The following is an 18324-nucleotide window of genomic DNA, read 5'->3' on the forward strand; positions in this document are numbered from 1 at the left end:
CCAATAGAATGCAACAACACATCAGAAAAATCATCCACCCAGACCAAGTGGGATTTATCCCTGGTATGCAAGGATGGTTCAACGTCTGCAAGACAATCAACGTAATACACTACATTAACAGACTGCAGAAGAAAAACCATATGATTCTCTCAATAGACGCAGAGAAAGCATTTGATAAAATACAACACCCTTTCATGATGAAAACTCCAAGCAAACTGGGTATGGAAGGAACATTCCTCAATACAATGAAAGCAATATATGAAAAACCCACGGCCAACATCCTATTGAATGGGGAAAAGTTGGAAGCATTTCCGCTGAGATCTGGTACCAGACAGGGATGCCCACTCTCATCACTGCTATTCAATATAGTTCTGGAAGTTTTGGCCAGAGCTATTAGGCAAGAAAAAGAAATTAAAGGGATACAAATCGGGAAGGAAGAACTCAAACTATCCCTCTTTGCAGATGATATGATTCTTTATTTAGGGGACCCAAAGATTTCTACTACGAGACTACTGGAACTCATCGAAGAGTTTGGCAAAGTAGCAGGATATAAAATCAATCCACAAAAATCAACAGCCTTTGAATACACAGGCAATGCCACGGCTGAGGAAGAACTTCTAAGATCAATCCCATTCACAATAGCTAAAAAACAATCAAATACCTTGGAATAAACTTAACCAAGGACATTAGAGATCTCTACGATGAAAACTACAAAACCTTAGAGAAAGAAATAGAAGAAGATACCAAAAAATGGAGAAATCTTCCATGCTCATGGATTGGAAGAATCTATATCATCAAAATGTCTATTCTCCCAAAAGCAATTTATACATTTAATGCAATACCAATCAAGATACTGAAGACATTCTTCTCAGATCTGGAAAAAATAATGCTGAAATTCATATGGAGACACAGAAGACCTCGAATAGCCAAAGCAATCTTGTACAACAAAAACAAAGCCGGGGGCATCACAATACCAGATTTCAGGGCATACTACAGGGCAGTTGTTATCAAAACAGCATGGTACTGGTACAGAAACAGATGGATAGACCAATGGAACAGAATAGAAACACCAGAAATCAATCCAAACATCTACAGCCAACTCATATTTGATCAAAGATCCAAATCTAATCCCTGGAATAAGGACAGCCTATTCAATAAATGGTGCTGGGAAAATTGGATTTCCATGTGCAGAAGCTTGAAGCAAGACCCATACCTTTCATCTTACACAAAAATTCACTCAACGTGGATTAAAGACTTAAATCTACGATCCGAAACCATCAAATTATTAGAGAGCATTGGAGAAACCCTGCAAGATATAGGTACAGGCAAAGACTTCTTGGAAAAGTCCCCAGGAGCACAGGCAGTCAAAACCAAAATTAACATTTGGGATTGCATCAAATTGAGAAGTTTCTGTACTTCAAAAGAAACAGTCAGGAAAGTGAAGAGGCAACTGACAGAATGGGAAAAAAATATTTGCAAACTATACTACAGATAAAGGGTTGATAACCAGAATCTACAAAGAAATCAAGAAAATCCACAACAACAGAACAAACAACCCACTGAAGAGATGGGCCAAGGACCTCAATCAACATTTTTCAAAAGAGGAAATCCAAATGGCCAACAGACACATGAAAAAATGTTCAAGATCACTAGCAACCAGAGAAATGCAAATCAAAACCACAATGAGGTTTCACTTCACCCCGGTGAGAATGGCTCACATCCAGAAATCTACCAACAATAGATGCTGGAGAGGATGTGGGGAAAAAGGGACACTAACCCACTGTTGGAGGGAATGCAAACTGGTTAATCCACTATGGAAGTCAGTCTGGAGATACCTCAGAAACCTGAACATAACCCTACCATACAACCCAGCCATCCCACTCCTTGGAATTTACCAAAAGGAAATTAATTTGGCTAATAAAAAAGCCATCTGCACATTAATGTTTATTGCAGCTCAATTCACAATAGCTAAGACCTGGAACCAACCCAAATGCCCATCAACAGTAGACTGGATAAAGAAATTATGGGACATGTACTCCATAGAATACTATACAGCAGTCAAAAACAATGAAACCCAGTCATTTGCAACAAGATGCAGGGATCTGGAAAGCATCATGCTGAGTGAATTAAGCCAGTCCCAAAGAGACAAATATCATTTGTTTTCCCTGATCGGCGACAACTGAACACCAAAGGGGAAACCTGTTGAAGTGAAATGGACACTATAAGAAACAATGACCTGATCAGCCTTTGTCCTGACTCTAGATGTACAATGTAATACTTTATCCTTTTTAGTATTTGTTGTTGTTATTGTTCTAGTACTATTGGTTGAACTCTGTAATTAACACACAATTATTCTTAGGTGTTTAAATTTTAACTGAAAAGTGAACCCTGTTAAATTTCAGAGTGGAAAAAGAGAGGGAGGAGATGCACAATTTGGGACATGCACAATCAGTCTTGCCCCAAATGATGGAGTTAGAAATGTGCCAGGGGATTCCAATACAATCCCATCAAGGTGGCATGTACCAATGCCATCTCACTAGTCCAAGTGATCAATTTCAGTTCACATTCGATGGCTTGGATAGGTCTAAGAAACAAAGGGATCACACAAACAAGACAAGTGTCTGCTAATACTAACTGATAGAATCAAAAAGGGAGAGAAAGATCCAGCATGGGAAGTGGGATACACAGCAGACTCATAGAATGGCAGATGTCCTAAACAACACTCTTGCCTCAGAATCAGCCCTTAAGGCATTCGGATCTGGCGGAAGAGCCCATGAGAGTATTGTAGGCATGGAAAGCCAAGAGACCATGGAAAAGAAAAAAAGAAGAAGACCTAAATGAAAGATCTCTGTTAGTGAGATCCCAGTGGAAAGAACGGGGCCATCAAAGAAGGAGGTACCTTTCTCTGAAGGGAGGAAAGAACTTCCACTTTGACTGTGACCCTATCGGAATAAGATCAAAGTCAGCGAACCCTAAAGGCTTCCATAGCCCTGGCAACTCATGACTAGAGCCTAGGGAGATTACTGACGCCATGAACAGGAGTGTCAAATTGTTAAGTCAGCAACAGGAGTCACTGTGTACTTACATCCCATGTGGGATCTGTCCTTAATGTGTTGTCTAATGTGCAGTGATGCTATAACTAGTACTGAAACAGTATATTTACACTTTGTGTTTCTGCGTGGGTACAAACTGATGAGATCTTTACTAATTATATACTGAATCGATCTTCTGTATGTAAAGATAATTGGAAATGAAAAAAAAATCTGGTGTTAAATTGGAAATTGCATAGAAAATTAATTAATTTTTAAAAAATATTATGTAGGATCTCTGCCTTTAATGTGCTGTACACTGTTATTTAATGCTATAACTAGTATTCCAACAGTATTTTTTTTTCACTTTGTGTTGCTATATGGGGGCAAACTGTTGAAATCCTTACCTAATATATACTAAACTGATCTTTTGTATATAAAGAGAATTGAAAATGAATCATGATGTGATTGGAAGGGGAGCGGGAACGGGGAAGGGGAGGGTTGTGGGTGGGAGGGAAGTTTTGGGAGGGGGAAGCCATTGTAACCCATAAGCTGTACTTTGGAAATTTATATTCATTAAATAAAAGTTTAATAAAAAAAAAAAGTGAGAAAAAATACTGTTGGAGTACTAGTTATAGCATTAAATAACTGTACAGCACATTAAAGACAGATCCTACATAATATTTTTTAAAAAAATTGAAATTGAATTGAATTGAAAATGAATTGTGATGTGAATGGAAGGGGAGAGGGAGCGGGAAAGGGAAGGGTTGCAGGTGGGAGGGAAGTTATGGGAGGGGGAAGCCATTGTAACCCACAAGCTGTACTATGGAAATTTATATTCATTAAATAAAAGTTTAATAAAAATTAATTAATTTTCTATGCCATTTCCAATTTAACACCAGTTTTTTTTTTCATTTCCAATTATCTTTATATACAGAGGATTGATTCTGTATATAATTAGTAAAGATTTCATCAGTTTGCACCCACACAGAAACACAAAGTGTAAAAATACTGTTTCAGTACTAGTTATAGCATCACTGCTCATTAGACAACACATTAAGGACAGATCCCACATGAGTTGTAAGTACACAGTGACTCCTACACTTTTCTTCTTTTAAATTTTACTACATAATGTCTATTTTGTTTTATAGTGGCTTGGTTATATATCAAAAGTTTAATAAAGGAAAATATTACCTATTAACTGGACATTATTATTGTAATTAATTTCATTAATATTTGTTACTAAAAGTAATTTAGTAGTGTAGAAAGTGCTGTAAACATTTTTGTTATTTTACAAAAATGATAAATCTGTCTCTCTTCCTTTGAGCTATTTAAATATGTATCGTATCACACAAAACATTGTCTTTATCTTCCATTTTTTTCCTTTGTATGCTTTACAATTGGTATTCTGATTTCCAAGGCCATGGTTAACAGTATTTAAAGGCAAGAAGTGAGGAGTTTTTTCCATTTAAAAGACTTCATCTAGAATAGGTTTTAAAAATTGCTGTGCATAATACTTGGATCATTATCTACTGTTTCCTTTTTTATATATATTGAGGAAAGAACATATAAAACATATTAAAATTTATTATTTTATATCCTAGTTATTATAGATATTAAAGGAGTTGGACATATCTGCCATAACAAGGCAAGGCTAGGAAACGGGAGGTCTCAGGGTCAACATTGTGACATAGTTGGTTAAGCTGCCACTTCTGAAGCCACCATCCTATATGGGTGCTGGTTTGAGACCAGCTGTACCACTTCTGATCCAGCTCCTTGCTAATGTATCTGGGAAAGCAATGGGAGATGATCCAAGATCTTGGGGCCCTGCTCATGTGCAAGACCCAGAAGAAACTCCAGATTCCTAGCTTCAGCCTGGCACAGTCCTGGCCATTGCAGTGATCTGGGGAGTGGATCAGTGGACTGAAGATTCTTTACCTGTTTGTCTTTTCCTCTCTCTGTGATTCTGCCTTTCAAGTAAATAAAGTCTTTTAAGACAAGAAAGTAGTCCGATGCTGTGACATAGTGGGTAAAAGCCACCAGCTGTGGTGCTTGCACCGCATATGGGTGCCGATTCAATACCCATCTGATCCATTTCTGATCCAGCTCCCTCCTAATGCACCTGGGAAACCAGCAGAAGATGGCCCAAGTCTTTGGGCCCTGAACCCAGGAAGAAGACCCAGCAGAAGCTCCTGGCTGCTGGCTTCCAACCAGCCTAGTTTCAGCCGTTGTGACCATTTAGGGAGTGAACCAATGGATGACCATTCCTCTCTGTCTCTCCTTCTCTCTCTCTCTGTAATTCTGACTTTCAAATAAAAAATCTTTAAGAGAAAAAAAATCATTAGAGGTCTTAAGACAGGAGAGGGAAAATCTAACATTATTATGTGTATATGGAATAGAATAAACTTACTGGGATCAAGCCAATGTTCTTAACTAAAGGGAATTATTTTGTACTATACTATCTAGTTGCATAAGGTCATTCAATGAGGTGAAAACTGTAACCCAAGTATATTCAAGGCCTCATGTGGAAAAATCTTTCCTTTTTCTTACCATATATTTACTAGATTGCAAGGACTTAAATAGGAGACATGTGATGAGCATTCGATAATTTTAGGCAAAAAAATAAATGATAATATATTTAGTATTTCATGAGATACTGGAGCTATAACCTCCAGATAGGATAAAGACATGCCTAAACACTCAGATAAGATATTTCCCCAAGTATAACCTCATTTCCATCTGCATGGATTATGGCAGTAACGTAAAGCCAGACTCCATTCTCAGTCTTTGTTCAAGAAAATGCAATCTTGCCAAATTTTTTTTTAACTTTTATTTAATGAATATAAATTTCCAGTATGCAGCTTATGGATTACAATGGCCTCCCCTTCCCATAACTTCCCTCCCACCCGCAACCCTCCCCTCTCCCGCTCCCTCTCCCCTTCCATTCACATCAAGATTCGTTTTCAATTCTATTTATATACAGAAGATCAATTTAGTATAAAATACTTCAACAGTTTGCACCCACATAGCAACACAAACTGAAACATACTGTTTGAGTACTAGTTATAGCATTAAATCAAAATGTACAGTACATCAAGGACAGAGATCCCACATCAGGAGCAAGCGCACAGTGGCTCCTGTTGTTGACCCAACAAATTGACACTCTAGTTTATGGCGCCAGTAACCACCCTAGGCTGTCGTCATGAGTTGCCAAGGCTATGGAAGCCTTCCAAGTTTGCTGACTCTGATCATATTTAGACAAGGTCATAAAAGACAGGGTGAGGATAGTAACCAATGATCCTAAGAGTGGCCTTAACCAGGTCTGAACAATTGTACAGCATTAAGTGGGGAAGAGGACCATCAGTACACACAGGTTGGGAGTAGAGCCATTGGTGGTAGAGTAGAGGTTATGATTACAAAGGAATGAGGCTCAAGTGCACTAGACAGGGTCTAGAACAAAGGACAGAGTCATTATTAGAGGAGCTAAGAAAGGTGCTGTCTAAGCTACAAGTAATTTTTCTGATTGAGAGGCAAATAGAACCTGATAGAAGGGGCTTGATAATAATCTGTTGGGTTTTAGGCCTTGTAAGTTAAGAGGCTCAGACCTATCTATCTCTTCACATGGGGTATATCCTAAGGGAGGTGTGAACCTCCTAGGGGAAGGCACCCTGTTGACTTTCATTACTTGGCTGGCCTGGGAGGAGAGCTGGCCAGGTAAAGGCAGGTGGCATCTCTAACAAGAAATTTACAGTTCTGCCTGCAATGTTGCTGACCCTACTTGACCATACCCTCAGCTGCAGTGGTCACTTTGGAAGTTGGGCTGAGTGAAGGGCTTTTCAGCTTGGAGCCAATAAGATCTTTGGCTCTGACCTGGGCATCCTTCGATTCCAGGGCAGGTCCATTTCCAGTGATCCAACTCTTGGCAGAGCTGCCAGGGCTCTTCACAAGCTGACTTCTGCTGAAGCCCAGGCTTACCACATTGAAAGCCACTGCAGTGGACTGGCCTGTTGGGTCTCCTTGAGGGCAGATCACTGCACAGATCAGCCATTAATAGGCCTGCCACCCATTGCTTCTGATGCCTAGCTTTCTTTTCCTCCTGGTTTGTGTTAAAGCAGACCAGAGGATGCAAGTCAAGGGAGTGCCCAAGTCCCATCTTTAATCTTCGGTGGCCTGAACTACAAGTCTATAGTCACAGGCATGTTCTGTAGTAGTTTTTCTAAGGTAGACAATGCCCATGAGGAAAATTATATTCTCACTTTAAAACTTTCTTTCCCTTTGGTCTGAAAGGGAGGTTTTTTTTTTTTTTCTACTTACTGTATACTTAGCTGATGGCGATGTGAATCTCGCTATGAGATTATTATTTAAGTTCTTATTTTGGCTATGCTATTACAGAAAAATGTCAGCCATCTCTTATAATGTCTAAAGATTAAATTGTGCATCCCACAGATTCCTTCATAATAGAATTAGTTCCCTACCTTGAAGAGAATAGAGAAGTGAAAGAACAAGTTGGGCTTAGAATAGAGAAATGAGGGAGCAAGTCCTAGATCACTTGCTGACAATAGCAATATTACATGAATACTTAGCAAACCGTTTCAACCCTTAGATAAGAACTTAATAAAACATTTACCGGAAGGTCCAATGCCTTCTATAAATTTTAAGAATCATGTATTTGAAAACACGTCTTAAATATCTAACATGGTGTAGTTTGTTTAACCAGTAAACTTAAGCACAACCATATATAATGTTTTTAGTTTCTTTCTACCAACAAGTTTAAAACATATGATACACAGATTCAGGTCATACAAATTAAAATGTATCTTTGATTGATTTTAGCAGCTTAAATTTATGGACAATCTTATCTAAAAGCCATTTAAAATAAAACTCTTAATAAAATTTCCCCCTGTGGACATACAATATGTACGCACATATAACATAGCATAATAGACCAATATCAAAATCCAAAATATCTGGTTGAAATAAGATTCCTTAAAATCATGACATAACATAGACCAAATCTGATCATTGTTACAAGGTGATTATTCAAGTCTTTGAAAATAAGCACATAGTTAAATAACCCATAGCTCTTCATCTCCTCCCTCTCTTTTTCCACTCTTAGATTTAACAGGGATCACTTTTCAGTTAAAATTTAAACACCTAAGAATAATTGTGTGTTAATTACTGAGTTCAACCAATAGTACTAGAACCACAACAACAACAACAAATACTAAAAAGGATAAAGTATTACATTGTACATCTAAAGTTTAAAACATACATTATAAACCTCACCTTAACAAATCACTTTAGTAATTTTCAATTATCATAATGTTAAATAGTCCCTTCTGGAGGACATACTTCTTAACTACTCAGTGCTCATTTTTTATTTCTTTAAAATAAATATTTTCTCATGGTTAGTGTTGAGGTCTTTATACATAGGAATCCTTTTTACATACTGCAGTAGTCTGAATAAATTATCTTGTCAATTTTAACAACAGTCTGATCAGTTTTCTTTGACAGGGACACAGATATTCTACTTGGTTGTATTTTAGATAAATACAGGGTTGTTTCTGAATATGCACAAAAAACTTTCTTGCTATATTCAAACCAATAACTTGACGTTCCAATGTGTCTTATTTTCCTTTTGGGAGGACAGGTTTATGATAGAATAATAAGTCAGCATTAAAGTGGAATTGCATGAGAATTTATGAACATTCCTTAATGTTCAATCAATAGTACTTTATTTGGATGCATCAGAAAGGCACAGATACCATAAAATGCGCAGGACAGTTTTGCCAAATCTTGATCCACAGTGTTTGCACTAAATGAAACAGTCTTACATATCTTGGCTGCTAGCCTTGGGTATGAAAAGACTCTAATCTCCCTTTTTATCTCCCTTTTTATTCTTTGCTGTTTTAGTGAGATTTTGATAAGCAAATAAATAAGTTTTTATGACAAGGAAAATAATGGTTGTCACACAGGCCAGCAGGAAAGCAATCACATCCAAGGAGTGGTACTGGTACCAGGTGAGGTCGTGGGCTGCAACCCTAAGGTGCTTGGCCCCTTTGTGGCGCATGACATACTCGATCCAGAAGACTGCTCGATCCAGGGGCTTTGTGGGCTGATCATGGTGAATTCGTGATAACTCCATGACATTATCTTTATAGCTGAAGGAAAATCAAATAGAAAGCACATTATATAAATAAAATTATATAATTGTGAAAGTTTCATACAGATTATAAAATGAGTGTCATGTAAATATGGAAGAAATAATTATTTCCTTTGGTGATTATCACAAAGATCTTAGATGATAGTCTAGAATTTATTGGAGGCATATAATCTCAAGAGGTGTAGAGAATAAGAGAAAGAACAAATATTTCTAACAGTTCATCCTAGAAAATGGGGTCATTGAGTCCTAAATGCAGGAAAAGGAAAATACAAAAACAATCAAAAATCACTGGAAATGTGGAACTTGAATTATACAGTAGGAATTTTGAATAGCCCTGATATACAAGGTTCAAAATACTTAAACAATTTCAGATAGAAGGCAGGTCCATAGCGAAGCTCAGGTGCATGTCTGGGAAACGCTGACAAGATTATTACCAACTGTAATCGAAATACTGATATTATATCAGTGGATTAATGATAAAACTGTGAAAGTATCACAGTAACTTGCCTTGTTTTGAACCTTGACTCTGATACTGCCTTATCCTTTTTATTAATTTCTCTGTTCCTAGTTTCATATCCGTAAGTAGAATGGATAGGGATAATGCCTTTCTCATTCTAATGTTGTGAGGAATAATGTATTGATTCTTAGAATACTTTCAATTATTCTTATCATTTAGTAGACAGCAAATGTTTTCTTTTTGGTGTTGTGATATCAGATTCTGGAGAGTGTTCGACATTTTACTTTGAGACATTGCAATTACATTTGTATCTAGTGTTGAAATGATGAAGGATATTGGTCATACAGACAAAGATGAAGAGTGCACGTAGGGCTATTGCTGATTAAATCTAAACTACGAAGAGGGATAGTATGACATGGAAGGAATAGCAGTGGAGGGGATTACCCTTCTTGTTGTTTAAAAAGCACAATGGGAAGGATATTTCAGAGAAGTGCAATTCATATATGTGTATGTAATACAATAGAGAAAGACTATAATGAAGAAGTTATATAATGATGCAAAGAACTAATAAAGTGTGTGTCAGGGGCTGGTCCTGCAGCAATAGTGGGTAAAGCCACTGCCTGCAGTGCTGGCATCCCTTATGGGTGCCATTTGGAATCCCAGCTGTCCCACTTCCGAACCAGTTCTTTGCTATGGCCTGGGAAAGCAGTGGAAGATGGCCCAAGTGCTTGGGCCCCTGCACTCATGTGGGAGACCTGGAAGAAGCTCCTGGCTCCTGGCTTCGGATAGGCCCTGCTGTAGCCATTGCGGCCACTTGGGGAATGAACCAACAGGTGGAAGATCTCTCTCTCTGCCTCTGCCTCTGCATAAATCTGCTTTTCAAATAAATAAATAAATCTTTAAAAAAGGTGTGTCATATCATACACATTCAATGTGTCAACTAATTAAGAATTTTTTTTATTTCTCAGCATTGTATATATTAATTTTATAAAAAAAATACTATATACTGGAGAGGCATGTTTTTACATTATGCTTCACCTGACTTTTAAAAACTTTCTTTTAATACTTTTGCTGTTATCTTCAGTGATAATTGTCATTCCATTTATGGACTATTTCAAAATTTCTGCACTATCCAAAAATATCTGACAAATTCTTTTACTAAAACAAACTAAAACTTATAGTGAAACTCCTAATCATTTATTGATGATTGCCTTCCAGCTTAAAGAAAATATGTATGCAACATTATATTCATGTCCAAAGTCAACTGACGCCCCCTTGGCCTTCAGGTGAAAATTTATGTATAAATAATCTGTTGTTTTAAATAAAGTAATACTCACGAAGGGTCATGAATGACTGTCTTCAAGGCATTGAGCAAATCTGCACTTGACATTGTTTTCCAGTTCAGCCTAATGGCTGCCCCCTTGGCTGTCATGTATGCAACATTATCAGGTTGTTCCCCAAACAAAGGAAGGCCCACCATAGGGATGCCATGGTGGATTGCCTCATAGATGCCATTGGCTCCACCATGAGTTACAAAAGCTTTGGTTTTTGGATGACCTAGGATTGAGGGATTTCAATAAGATTATTAAGTATAAGTGTTAGCAATTATATGAAAAATGCACAGTATGAGACACTATAGCTAACAGTGATCTCTAGATCATGAGTGCCATAAAACTACATAAAAATTGCTTTCAAATCAAGAGGAAGAGACACGTAGGTACACTGGAGAGCTGATTGAAGGCCATATACAAGACTTGAGCATTGAACAAAAGATTAACAAGTGGACATAGAGAAAGAGCATGTTTTGGATAAGACAAACTTCATATTCTAAAAAAGAAGCTGAGTGCATGTGAAAACACTTTTTCTAAAAGATATAATATGTGAAATATCCAGCACAGCCAGGAGAGGCACGGTAACAACAGTGGAAACAGTGGAAAAGGAGACCACACTTCATCTTGACATGTGTTATCATTTAACATTAAATACATGGATTTTATATCATGAAAAATGTAGTCATTCATACCAATAATGTATATTACTTTTGAGTGTAGTTTGTTAATACTTACATTGGGGAACAGACAGAAGTAATAAATAAATTAGGACAAAAGCAATGTAGGACATTTTTCAAACTTCTCTGTGAGAGGTAACTACATAAAAAAACATTGTGAGTGTACAATAAAATGTCGTGTTAAAGTTTACTACATTTCGAATAAGACTGGTGTTTGATCTTGAGCTTGTACATAATAAATTAGCATCAAGATTCCTGGTGATCAATTATCAGCCTGAATGACTGTTACTCATCATTTCACTGTTTGTTCTCAAGATACTTACCAAGAACGTCATTCTGGGGGACCCACTTATAGATTTGAGTATTGGGTCCTAAGTTTTCTGGTTTCTTGCCATGAAATCTCCAAATAACCTGTTAGATAAATAAAATACCTATTTTATGAATTGAATTTCAAATTAGGCCATGTTAGCATTCTATTGAGAATGAGCGATCACCGAGTTATCATTGCCTTCCATAAGAAAGACAAGGAAATGAGAATAAGGCGAAGTTATGAGAACTATTAAAAATTTGAGGTAAGTAAAGTAACAACATTTTTTGTATATTTTTACTTGAAAACAGGCATGTGACACATTCATAATCTTTCACCTATAGTACCTTGGTTAAGTAAGATCATGAATGGCCAATTCAAGTATTTTAATTCTAGTGCAAAGAAGAATAACTCAGGTCCAGTGAACTCTACTTTGTAAAGTATATGTACTTTTCTCTATTAGCTTCATTTTTCAAGTTTAACACAAAGCTTTTTTTTTCAACTTTTATTTAATAAATATAAATTTCAAAAGTACAACTTTTGGATTATAGCTGCTTTTCCCATCATAAACTTCCTCCAACCAAACACAAAGATTTTTAATTAAGAAAATGAAATGAGAGTTTCTTTATGCTTTATGTTGACTTTTATTTTTATTTTATTTTATTTTTTTGACAGGCAGAGTGGACAGTGAGAGAGAGACAGAGAGAAAGGTCTTCCTTTTGCCGTTGGTTCACCCTCCAATGGCCGCCGCGGTAGGCGCGCTGCAGTCGGCGCACCGCGCTGATATGATGGCAGGAGCCAGGTGCTTATCCTGGTCTCCCATGGGGTACAGGACCCAAGGACTTGGGCCATCCTCCACTGCACTCCCTGGCCACAGCAGAGAGCTGGCCTGGAAGAGGGGCAACTGGGACAGGATCGGTGCCCAGACCGGGACTAGAACCCGGTGTGCCGGCGCCGCAAGGCGGAGGATTAGCCTGTTGAGCCACGGCGCCGGCCTATGTTGACTTTTATATCACTACTAAGTAAAGTATCATTAGGATTGGACATCTTTTGGTGAATAAAAAAATTCTGTATAATCAGAAATGTGTGATAACTGTGAACTATGAACTATATATACTCATTCTAAATTACAAATTATTAAGCACTTTTTTCCAGAAGAATTTTCAATGAATTTTTAAATGAATTCAAAGTATTATTCATTTTTAAATGAATTCAAAGTATTATAATTATTACTTGAAATGGAAATATTTTGAGTAGGAAAAAATAGCTGATTCATAAGTAATATGGCAGTTGAAAGAAATCCAAAGCAGTGATGATGCTAAATTCTCTTCAAGTTAATTCTTCCACAATGCACTACAAACACTGAGAGTCATGTTTTAAATTTTTATTTAATGAATACTTTTTAATATGCTCTTCTATACCCAAACTACCACCATTCCAGTAAAGTACTGGTTTTTGCATCTCCAAGCAATTCTCACAACTGGAGCATACAATATGAGTGTTTCAGTTATATTTGTTCTGTGATTATTAAAAGTAATTTCAGGTTCTCAGCATAAAATAAACATACAACTAACACAGATGGTGTCCACAGTTTATATCAGATAAAACTAATTCATAAATACTCAGAGCTAACTGCTATATTATGTGCATTAGACAAGTAGGCCTTAGTGTATTTTATGAGTTGGGGACATTTGAACCTCTTTCTAGTCCATACTTTCTTCTGTTGGACTCCTCACATTCTCTTCTCCCTCTATGCAGGAGGGAGAGGTGGATTAGGGGCAGAGTCTTAAAGGGTCCACAATTTATGCTGCATAGGGTTCACCTCCAGAGCAGGGCCTCCCTGCACCCTTTCTTCTACATCTTTCTTATTCAGACACTGACAGGGTCCAGTACTAGGGGACAGGCTGGGATTTCTCTAAATGTACTTGGCTGAGTGACAAGACTGGCAATACTGTCTTCCTTTCTCTCAACAGACTTGTGAATAGCACCCTGAATAAACCTATCCCCAAATTAGGGGAAATAAATAAGCCAGAATTACTTAAGAAGTCCAAACTGCATGATGCAATTCAGAATTTTCTCAACACCTACTTATGTTCAGTGTGCAGAGGCAGTTTGCAATTAACATTTAAATTCTTTCTAATAGCACTTTTAGTGTGTAGAATAGATTCAACATTCCTGGAAGAGAAAGAGCAAAGGACAGAATAAAATAGGATTTCTGTGTACCTACCTACATTCTTTATATAATACTAAAGCTTTGTACCAAATATTTTAAATATATTTCTGAGGAAAACAAAAATAGCAAAGTCATCTGTACTACTGTAGCATTTTTGGTTTTAAACTGATATCTGAAGAAGTAGAGCTGTTATCACTGTTTGCCTTTCACCAAAGAAGTCTGTAATCAGACCCTGTGCAAAGTTTAAGAGGCTTGTTTAGTAACTGTCCACTAGGGCACTTTTCTAACCTTCTGCGGAAGCTGGGCAAGTGCTGATGCAATCACATTGGTCCTTTCTTCTGTCAGGTTACTGATCATGGACCCCAGGGAAAACAGTACAACTCCCTCTTCTCCAGAACTCTGCACAAAGTCTTCCATTTCCTGTGAAGAAAGAAACAAAGCTACAACACAACAAACACTAGTGAAAGGATTGGTGCAAGCAACAAAGAAAGTATTCAGTATTATTAGGAATTATTGGAATAGTATATATATATATATATATATATATATAATACCTTACATAAAATAATATGATTATTATATATTATGTTTTATTATATATAATATAGTGCTATGATTTATATATATATGCATGTTTATTTATATGTGTGTGTGTGTGTATGAAAGACAAAATTTACCACTTATCCATTTCTTGGTATAGAGGTGGTGTTGTTTTTTCTTTTTTTTATTTATTATTTTTTGACAGGCAGAGTGCACAGTGAAAGAGAGAGACAGAGAGAAAGGTCTTCCTTTGCCATTGGTTCACCCTCCAATGGCCGCCACGGCTGGCGCTGATCCAAAGCCAGGAGCCAGGTTCTTCTCCTGGTCTCCCATGCGGGTGCAGGGCCCAAGGACTTGGGCCATCCTCCACTGCCTTCCCAGGCCATAGCAGAGAGCTGACCTGGAAGAGGGGCAACCGGGACAGAATTTGGCGCCCCGACCAGGACTAGAACCCGGTGTGCCAGCGCTGCAGGCAGAGGATTAGCCTATTGAGGCACAGCGCCGGTCCGGTGGTGTTGTTAAATATAAGTGCATTGGTGTGCCAGCCATGTCCCAAATGTTTTTTTTTTCTTTTTTCCCTTACAAAATAACCTTATGCTCAATATACATTCTGACATATATTAAAGCCATTTAATCCTACTTTATATTTCTTTTTTATTGCATGAGAATAATGTTATTTTATTCCCCTTATCTTCTTTGCCCCTCTGTTTTCTTTTTTTAAAAGATTTATTTTATTTACTTGAAAGACACACACACACACACAGAGAGAGAGAGAGAGAGAGAGAGAGAGAGAGAGATCTTCCATCTGCTGGTTCACTCCCCAAATGTCCACAGTGGCTGGGGATGGAACAGAAAAGCTAGGAGGCAAGAGCCCCATTTGAGTCTCCCAAGTGGGTACAGATAGTGAAGCAGTTGGGCCATCTTCAGCTGCTTTCTCAGGCACATTTGTAAGGACCTGGATTGGAAGTAGAGCATCTAGGCCATGCAAGATATGAGATGCTGGCATTGCAGATAGCATATTACCCACCATGCCACAAAGCCGCCTCCTGCCCCTTTTTTGACAAACGTCCTGTTGGGGCTGATTAAGGATCATTAAGGATTCTTTGATAAACAGTTGTAATGGTGTGGTATAGACATAAATATGTTGTTTCATCATTCCTTTCACTATTGGCTGTGTAACTGGCTTCCATTGTTTACTTTTATAAATAATAGTTTAGGCCGGCGCTGTGGCTTAACAGGCTAATCCTCCACCTTGCGGTTCCGGCACACCGGGTTCTAATCCCTGTTGGGGCGCCGGATTCTATCCCGGTTGCCCCTCTTCCAGGCCAGCTCTCTGCTATGGCCCGGGGAAGGCAGTGGAGGATGGCCCAAATCCTTGGGCCCTGCACCCGCATGGGAGACCAGGAGAAGAACCTGGCTCCTGGCTTCGGATCAGCGAGATGCGCCAGCCACAGCGGCCATTGGAGGGTGAACCAACGGCAAAAAGGAAGACCTTTCTCTCTGTCTCTCTCTCTCACTGTCCACTCTGCCTGTCAAAAAAAAAATAAAACAATATAAATATAGTTTTAAATATTTATTTGCAATTAATTTTCCCTGTAAATTTTCATATTAGCATATTATATAGAAATGCATATAAGCAATTTTAAGTCTTGTTGTCATTTGTCCAATTATGTCCTATTTAAAAAGATTAAAGATTATCTGATAATTTGATAATTAATGAAAAATCAAGTAATTGTGAGATATTATAAATACAGAACACAAAGGCTTCACAATCATTGGCTTGGATTCTAACCTTATATAAATGAATAACTATAGGTCTTATTACCATTATATTATTATCCATCCTCTTTGTTTTCCTTGTCCCTGCTGTTAAATGAGTCTACAGCATTTCTTCTGGATGACTTTGAGCATATCATTTTGATGTTAGAAAACTAGTTCCTAATGAATGAGGCAATGTCTAAATTGTGAGTACTTTTTATATTTTCGGTACTTATAAAATAACAACATAAATAACAATAGTGTTCTGGCTTGTTTAGATCCAGAGACCTTTTATTACTGTTATTTATTTTTATTTTCACTTGACACAAAAATTATACATATTTATAGGATACTACATAATGTTTTGATTTACATATACACTATGTAATATTCAAATCAGGGTAAGCACTTCCATCTCCTCAGACACTTACCCTGTATTTTAACTTCATTTTTTTTTTTTTTAAAAGGCATGTACAGCACATTATTCTTGTCTGTAGCCCCCAGCTTTCTTCCTGGAACTTGTGTTTTATACTTAACTATAAGTTCATACTGATTCATTAATCTTTACCCACACTTCACAGGCCCCTACTGTCAGCCTCTGGTAACCATCACTCTATTCTTCACTTTGAGGTTAATTTTCAGATTCCTCATATAAGTGAGATTACATGGTATTCGTCTTTCTGTGCCAGACTTTTTTCACGTAACAGAATAACCTCCATTTCAATCCATGTTATTGCAAATGACAAGATCCCATCTTTTTTATGGTGAGTAGTACTCCAAGGTGTATATATACCATATTTTCTTTATTAATTCTTCAGTGGGTGGACACATAGGTTGTTTCCATTTCTTGGCTATTGTGAATAGTGCTGCAATAAACATGAAAATACAGATGTCTCTTTGATCATTTAATATCAGAGACAGGTGGAGTGTTATCTCTTACTATTTCTCATACAACACGAGTGTGGTATTATTGTATGATCAGGAATAGCCATGCTTAACATTGTTGCAATTTAATTATCTATCATCTTTGCCTGAATTCATACAACAATGCTTCCCTTCTGCAAAGCCCTGTCTCTTTACAAAGGAACCAAGTCACTGAATCTTGGAGTCTTCATTTTCAAAGGATGTCTTGTCTTACCTCTCCCCAAATTAACTCTCTGGTCTTCTCTCCTATGCCCTCACTAGATCTTACAATTTCTTTCTTTCATGTGGACCCCAATTTCCTCCCTACAGAAATCAACCTCTTTATTCAACTTCATTCTCCTACACTGAGCATGTACTTCTTGGGAACCGTAGTTACCACTCTACTTGCTTTTCCTTTTGTCAAGATCTCCTAGGTAACCCAAGTTGTTCACCAACAATTGTGAAATATGAATACTTGTGATTTATAAAAATATTTGTTTCTAATTGACAGACCACTTTATCTCACTTATCCTAACGCTCTCCTTGTAAAGAAAATGTTCTAAGTGAAGAATGACAGATCATTTCAACTGAAAATATGAAGCAAACAAAACAGAGCAAACAGGGCATATTTACCTTGGGCAGAGGTTGGGCAGGTTTGCAGTGGAGCCCTCCAACAAAATGAATATTTGGTAAGGTTGGGCGAGGAAACTCCAAGTCCCAGTAGCTTCGAATGAGCCACAGGTCAGCTTTCCCCACTAGCTCATAAAATTTAACAGGTCTTCCTGAATGGAGAAAGAAAAGGCAGGGTAAAAAGAGAATTGTCATGTGAAGTATAAAATGTAATTTTATGCGAGATGTTGAAATAACTCAATGACATATGCAATGTCTGTGCATTGATAAAGCATGTATGTTTATTTATGCATAATTATGAGTATACTTTATGCCCCATTCACATACTAGAAATATGTAAAGGCATCACTAACAGA

At 37.4% G+C, this 18324-nt stretch overlaps 1 protein-coding gene across 3 annotated transcripts in view; it reads right to left on the reverse strand.

The window, feature by feature from the left end:
* LOC133765692 (UDP-glucuronosyltransferase 2B14-like) overlaps nt 1–18324 on the reverse strand; it is a 48527-nt gene that overhangs the window by 28019 nt on the left and 2184 nt on the right. For 2 of the 3 annotated variants that reach the window (XM_062199231.1, XM_062199232.1), the window contains exons 2-6: nt 17972–18120; nt 14426–14557; nt 11981–12068; nt 10987–11206; nt 8742–9190 (exon numbers count right to left, since the gene is read on the reverse strand). In XM_062199231.1, the coding sequence (XP_062055215.1) occupies nt 8899–9190; nt 10987–11206; nt 11981–12068; nt 14426–14557; nt 17972–18120 (881 nt within the window). In that variant the 3' untranslated portion in view covers nt 8742–8898. Of the gene's footprint in view, nt 1–8741; nt 9191–10986; nt 11207–11980; nt 12069–14425; nt 14558–17971; nt 18121–18324 lie in introns of those variants that run through there. The other variant, XM_062199233.1, reaches the window with a different exon arrangement.

This window comes from Lepus europaeus, chromosome 8 (genome assembly GCF_033115175.1).
Source record: "Lepus europaeus isolate LE1 chromosome 8, mLepTim1.pri, whole genome shotgun sequence".
Classification (NCBI taxonomy): domain Eukaryota; kingdom Metazoa; phylum Chordata; class Mammalia; order Lagomorpha; family Leporidae; genus Lepus; species Lepus europaeus.